This window comes from Galendromus occidentalis, unplaced genomic scaffold, assembly GCF_000255335.2.
Source record: "Galendromus occidentalis unplaced genomic scaffold, Mocc_1.1 scf7180000076557, whole genome shotgun sequence".
Lineage (NCBI taxonomy): Eukaryota > Metazoa > Arthropoda > Arachnida > Mesostigmata > Phytoseiidae > Galendromus > Galendromus occidentalis.
In genome coordinates, this window is record NW_003804546.1 from 421 (window position 1) to 7,049 (window position 6,629).

At 51.8% G+C, this 6,629-nt stretch overlaps 1 protein-coding gene across 1 annotated transcript; it reads right to left on the bottom strand.

Annotated features, from left to right (window-relative positions):
• Positions 1-2,501: 2,501 nt before the first annotated feature.
• LOC100908822 (acetylcholinesterase-like) lies at positions 2,502-5,730 on the bottom strand. The gene is given in 8 exon segments (XM_018642151.1): positions 2,502-2,708; positions 2,852-3,179; positions 3,519-3,710; positions 3,861-4,061; positions 4,063-4,287; positions 4,678-5,243; positions 5,414-5,618; positions 5,620-5,730. Coding segments are annotated over 8 exon segments (1,974 nt in total). The 3' UTR covers positions 2,502-2,562.
• Positions 5,731-6,629: the final 899 nt, after the last annotated feature.

Consider the following 6,629-nt stretch of genomic DNA (forward strand, 5'->3'; position numbering starts at 1 on the left):
CACTGGCAAACTTCCGTAGCCGGAAGCCAGGACGTCTCTCCGTCCGGACGGCGCGTTGGTCGGGTCCGTCAGGAGGAGACATCCCATTGAGAGTAAGATAGACGTACAAAAAATCGATTTCTCTAATTACATTCCATCAATCGAAATGTGTGTAGGTTGGTTGATTAATGAACCAACCGACTGGTGCTCAAGCGAAGCTTTCACTGTTTGTCTTCAATTCGTCTTGTGTGTTTGTGTATGGGATCTCACTTTCTGATTGTCCTTGCTCCGGGTTCCTTTCTCCTGCAGCACACATTCCTATTGCTCCGCAAGCTCCTACCAGAATCCTATTCCCTTGTTGTTACGTGCGGTGATTCACTCGAATCTATTGAATCTTTCCTCACTCGTCCCTGTGAGCACGTGTGTCCGACATGCTTATATATTCAGTCCATGTCAGAACGATTGGAAGAGCCCGGCGCGCAGATGACGAACCGCTCCAAATCGGTCAAGTCCCTTCTTCAGCTTCCGGGACCGCACGGTGAGGAGGCTTTGCGGGAGTGCTCTGTGGGATTGAATCCGAGTTGAGGTTTTTCATCGCATGGCGGAGATTCCAATCGCTCCCATCGCCGTCGACTTCAGGTCAGCGATGGAGTATTTTTCTCTACGGTCAACGGTATCCCGCATGGTCCGAATCTGTGCTCCGGGAGCCTTACGGTGTCCTCTCCCCATCGCATGACAATGCGATCGCCCCTAAGTCTGACGGAGTTGCTGCATGCCGAAAGCTTCTGGCAGAATAACGATCTTGGGGAATACGGATGAGATTCTCTAGATGCGCGAGAAATCCATCGATACTCCCTCCGGAATAGATCAGGCAATCGAAATCGGGGGATGCTTCTCGAGAATCAGGGTACGATAGCGCGGAATCGGTACTCAGAGACGAACGGCACGAGCTATGAAACCTCGGGAATCAGCCCGACTCTTTCCTTTCGTCAGGAAAAGAACACGTGCTGCCTGGAGATCAGCTTTGCTTGCGTCCGATTTGTTCGGATCAATGAACTGACTTACGAGATTGAATGCTCGACATGCGAGTTGTCGTGCACTCCGTTCTTTTGCCGCGCGACATGTTTCCGTGCAAGACAAAATTCACTCGAAACGCTGCAGCGGTGAAAAGCACTCGGGCAGCCACGTTCCCGAGACAAATCCGTGTAGCCTAACTGGCTCATCCAGGAAAGATGAGAATGTCGCCGTAGAGCACGAACAACTCCATCAGATTTCGGCTGGCAGACTGAAGGACCCCATCGTTCGTTCAGACCACAAGTATCTAGATACATACCGCTCGTCGCCGCTATATTGCCTCACACGTGGGTAAATATTCATGCTCGTACATAGACTATACAGAAGATAACAAAGGAGCAGAAAGAAGGAGCCAAACGTATGAACGTATTTGCCGAGAATGCTCCGAGACATCACTTGACTCAGAGCAATCGTCCTCGTCTCACTTATGTCGCTCACTCAATTTTGGTCCTCAGAGACCGCATATGTTTCACTGATAGACATATCATTCACGATAAACATATTCTGCCCCCAGCAGTATAAGCTGATGGCGCTCCCGATTAATACTGATCGGTTCTCACACATTTAGACATCCATCTGCGTGTTGAACAGATCATGTGGCTCCGTCTCGGCGAAGCCTACTCTCGATATTTCAACGAGCCTGAGAATAAGTCAAAATGCGCGGATTCAGGTTTAGATTTTTCTCTATTCTGTCACGGCGTATCTATGTCCGCGGGCATAATAAGTCGACCCCTTATCCGTGATAGCTATACGCGTCTGTTTTTGCTTGCTTGCTTGTTTGTTTGTGTGTTGTTGTGAGCGTGAATGTGTGGAATTCTTGTTTCTCATCAGTGTTCACCTCTGTGTGGGCCTGCTTCTTCGTGAGCTTCGAACCTACCCTAGCAGAACTCTCAGTCAGATCGATCTAGACATTCTCGTCTCAAAAATGATTGTCTTTCAACGCTTGCTGCTCTATTGTTGCCTCCACTGCTTCTGCCTCGCTGTTTCTAGTCATTCGAAGCATCGTGTCAGTTGGTTGATCATTCATTCATTCATCGACAAATTTCCGATGGCGATGTCTTCGAACAATCCGTGACCGGCTCTGGCCTGATCACCTCTCGGAGGCATGCTTGCAAGCGAATCTCTCCGCAGAGCTAGGAGTTTGTTTGTACTTGATACATACACTAAGGAAATCCGCTTCTGCGTGCTCCGTTTTCCGGGCAATGACGTCGAACACTCGACCTGCAGACGTCGATCTCTCGAGTCGATCAGCAGTCGTGCCCGCGTCAGTCGCTCCTTGCATGTTCGACGGAGGAATCCCTCCCTGAATCCATCCCAGCCTTGATAGCGATTCATCTCCCTGGCAGAACTTACTCGCCGACCGGTTGTTTCGAAACATTTTCTCCTCGGTCAGTCTGAGAAATTCAGTATTCAGCGATGCTTGAATCGCGATAGCGGTTGCTGCTGGTGTTGCTGCTGCATCCGATGACGTCATCGCTAGACTGTAGACCCTGTTGTCTGAAACTGGAGCTATGCCGCTCTTGCCGTTGATGAAGACAGAAGACGACCCGTAACAATCATGCTCGCGGCCAGAGAACATAGAAGTGTCAAAGAGGACGAGCTCTGCGTACTCGCTCCGTCCTTACAGCTTTCATCTGCTTTGTTTGTGTTGTTGCCTGGAAGGATGAACGAGACCATGAGACCGCGTTTCTCGCCTGCCTCCTCGGCGCGTCACCGCCCGATTCTGGTCTGTGGAAGATTTCGAATCGTTCTGGCCAATCCGAAATCTCCGGAAAGCCTCATCCGGCCCCCAACTCACCCGATAGCGCAATGAGGTTAGGAAGGAAGTTCTTCCAAAACGCGCAATGTTTCGCCCGGTTCCCATATCCAACTTGCGTGGAGTTGACGTCGAGGATGAGGAACTCTTTACCGAACGCTGTGTGCGCTGGCCAATACGTTTTCTCCCAATTTCCGTCGGGGTTCAGGCTCGGGTTCCCCATTCGCGCGAAATTGGCCCAGTACCGCATTATGCGGCGACTAAACATCTGTTCGTCTTGGCGGTAAGACCATGTCTGGTTGAGCGGCTCGCCGAAGACGTAAGCAATCTCGTCGGCGTGGATCACTCCCATCCACTCCGGCCATTTATTCTGAGGAATGAGAGGAGAAATCTTAGGACAAAGCGACAGCTACGGCTCCGGCCAAAACGACGACAAACGGCAGGAACCCGTGTCATACTATTCGCCGTCGACATTGCCGAGCTCGCACAATGCCTTCACTCCGTTCAATTATGTATCGCAACTCGGACGCGTTTCCTCCCACCGAGTGCGGGACTCCGAGAGAGCGGCTGCGCCGTTCGACCGGTCGACCTGCTTGAGGGCTCGCTGAGTCTGTCGTGCGGCTCTGAGCGGTGAGGACTCCGAGAATTTGAATCCCAGAATCTTCCCCTCGACAAGGCTCGGAACGGCTGCAGGCGCGCCGCTACTCACCTGAGATGAGCGGTACACGTAGTAGTACATGTAGACATCGAGTCCGGCTGATGAATAATAGTGCGCCATATCGATTACTGGGCATGTGAAGTAATAATCGCCAACAATTTTATCGACGGCATCTCGATTTTTGATCGGATCGTCAGGGTTCAACCAGTCCGTGTACTCAAAAATGATGGCTTCGTTCACCACCTGCGCGGAAAATTTTCATCTCACTCGACGAACGTATCGTGGTTTATATTTCCATCGTTATCATTCATGGTAGCTTCTCTGACGTCTCTCCCGGGGAGAAATCAGCGAACGAATTGGCGTACGGGCGGGCTTCGTCTCGAGAAGACTCACCGAAGAGGTAAAGGGACTGAGAGCCTGGACGGCGTCGACGAAGTCCTCTCTCGTGAGATAAACGTTTTCGTCTCGTTTGAAAAGTTGAGTGAGATAGTAGATTATGAAATAAGTTCCTTCGTCGCGATTTGATCCGAGAAGTATTTTGCACTTTTTGAAGTTTCCTGAGCTCATTGAATCCTCTGGTCGCTCTGTGAGAAAACGCGCCGTCAACCACGGGAATGAATGAAAAGTCCACGACCCCGGTGGCGAAGATCTCCGACTTTACAAGTAGTCGGGGTCCTGAAGTCGAAAGGCACTTTATGGTGGCTTCCACGTCGTCTGTGGGACACTTGACTTCCTCCGCAAGCTTGTAGCCATTCGTTATGGCAGTTTGACGCTCGTTGTACCCCCAGGGAACAGTTGCACCCCCAGATTGGAGTACGGCCTGAAAAAGATAATATGAGGTCAGAGAACAAGTGGAAAACCGCTGCCGAATGTCGTGGAGGCTCAGATTCCTGCCAATCCAGGAGGGAACCTTGCTCGCCCCCGATCTAGCGGAGTCAGACTCTGATGAAAAAATTCCAAGGCTTCTCGGGACTTGTGAAGAACCATGGCAGCGGTTGCCAGATATCGGGGATTCTTCTCCCAATTCCTCGGACATTCTTCGGTCGCAATTCGTAATCATGCAATTCAGAGGTTTTTCGGTGTATCCGCTCGCCTGTCGGTGGCTTCGCGGAAGGGCAGGAGGCCGATGGAGGTAGTCGTCGAGCGATATAGGGGTATGATGATAGCGAGTTTTCAGCCGAACCGGTGGCGGAGCGGCGCTGCTACTTACTTGAGAAAATAGGTCTCTCGAAAGAGGCGAGAGGAGGTGGTAGGCAACGCTGACGGCACCTGCGCTTTCCCCGAACAAAGTCACGTTGTTCGGGTTACCTCCGAACAAGTGTATATTGTCCTGGACCCATCGTAGAGCCATAACTTGGTCCATCATGCCTGCATTGCCCGGAGCGTCTGCGTGATCGAGGTAGAGGAAGCCTAGAGAGCCAACCCGATAGTTGAATGATACAACGATTACGTTTTCTTCACTGGCGAGAATTTTCCCATCGTAAACATCCAGTGTGGCACAGCCCGAGTAGAAGCTGCCTCCGTAGACCCACAGCAGGACGGCGGCGTTCGTCGGCCGCGGTCGCGGTACCCAGACGAGCATGTTTAAGCAGTCTTCGCTCATATTTGTGTTGGCATTCCACATTGTTGAACCCTCGAAGTCGTCGAAATATGTGTCGACAACTTGGACGCATGTCGCGGGAGGTTCTGTCACGTTGAGTGGCTTCTCCCACGGGTCCATAGGCACAGGATGTCGGAAACGCATTTTACCCACTGGGGGTTTAGCATACGGAATTCCTGCGATGAGAAAATTTCCAAATCACTTCCATTCTCTCCTCGGCTTGACTTGTCGCGCCCCGTATCGTCGGAGAAATTCGCAATCGGAAGTTTCCGGAGAAAAGAAAAAGCGCCAATAATAATTAGGATTTCGAAGCAAGATGGTGAACCCCATCAGGACGTGGACTCACCGAGGAAGGCGTCGACAAGTTTCCCATTCGATGCCTGAAGCGTTATTCCTCGGACCGGACCTTTAGTCGTGTGGACCACTAGGGGGTCCCCCTGTGATTGCGCGTTACCAGCCGTACGATGTCTGTGATGGTGGAGGAGATGAGCTGCCCTCGCGTCCACGCGTCCAACGCACAGAGTAACCACCAGCCATGTGTTGATAAGAAATAGCGAACAGCGTCCGCGTCGACATCGAACGAAGTATGGTCGCCATAGATCGGCACAGTGCTAGCTTACATTTAGCTAAGCCACTGGCCCCACCTGAAACTCCCAGCCACATGTCCACTCATCTGCGGAAGAAAATCTCGTTTAGTTCTCATCGCGAATAGATCAGACGTTTGTGCGCGCAGGACTTCTCCCCTACTGCTGATTAACCAACAATCGATAGCAATATTGCCAAAATCAATTTTCGTCTCTGGGAATCATGTCGGTCGCCGGATAGCCCGCTGAGGCTCTGACGAGCTCAGCGAGTTCCGCCGAACATGGAGCGAGGCAACAATCGGCCCCTTGTTGACAACGTACAGTGCCTCTGAAGGCTACGTCATACGCCATACTATATCGATCCTGCGATAGCGTCCGCGTACGAGATTGGACGGTTGGCCGTTTCTTGCGTCCGTCCGTCAGTCAGTCTATCGGACCGCTCGAGTGCACTGCATCCATCCTCCTATTGCATGGTTGTGATATTATTACTAGGCGTGACCTCGAGTCCGAGAATGCAGCGAGGTCCGCCGGGTCTCGCGTCTCGTCCGTAGGGGCCTAGATCCTCTTCCTTGTCTTCGTGTTCTTCGTGAAATCGCTGATTCACTGGACACGCTTGGGTCTCGTTGATGTGTGGACGGAATCCTAGTTTTCCGATCATTTCCGATGGAGACGTCGACCGAGGCCTCCACCCCTCGCTGTCCTAGCATCGCTCGACAACTCGAGCGGACGTATCCTCTGCCCTGTCTAATTCACGGCGCGTACGTCGAGTGCGGCCTCGAGACGCATTTTTTGATATCATCGCCCATACCTCATTAGCAGCGACTGACAATGAGTGACTCTCGAGGCGAGGAACACTCAAGATGGAAGCCGCAATCGAAAAAAAATGGGAAGCTGACGGCGCGCACGCCTGGGATGGACCGATGTCATTATTTTGGAGTGTCGTCTCAAAACATCAACCTCTCTGTGCGACTATGGTAG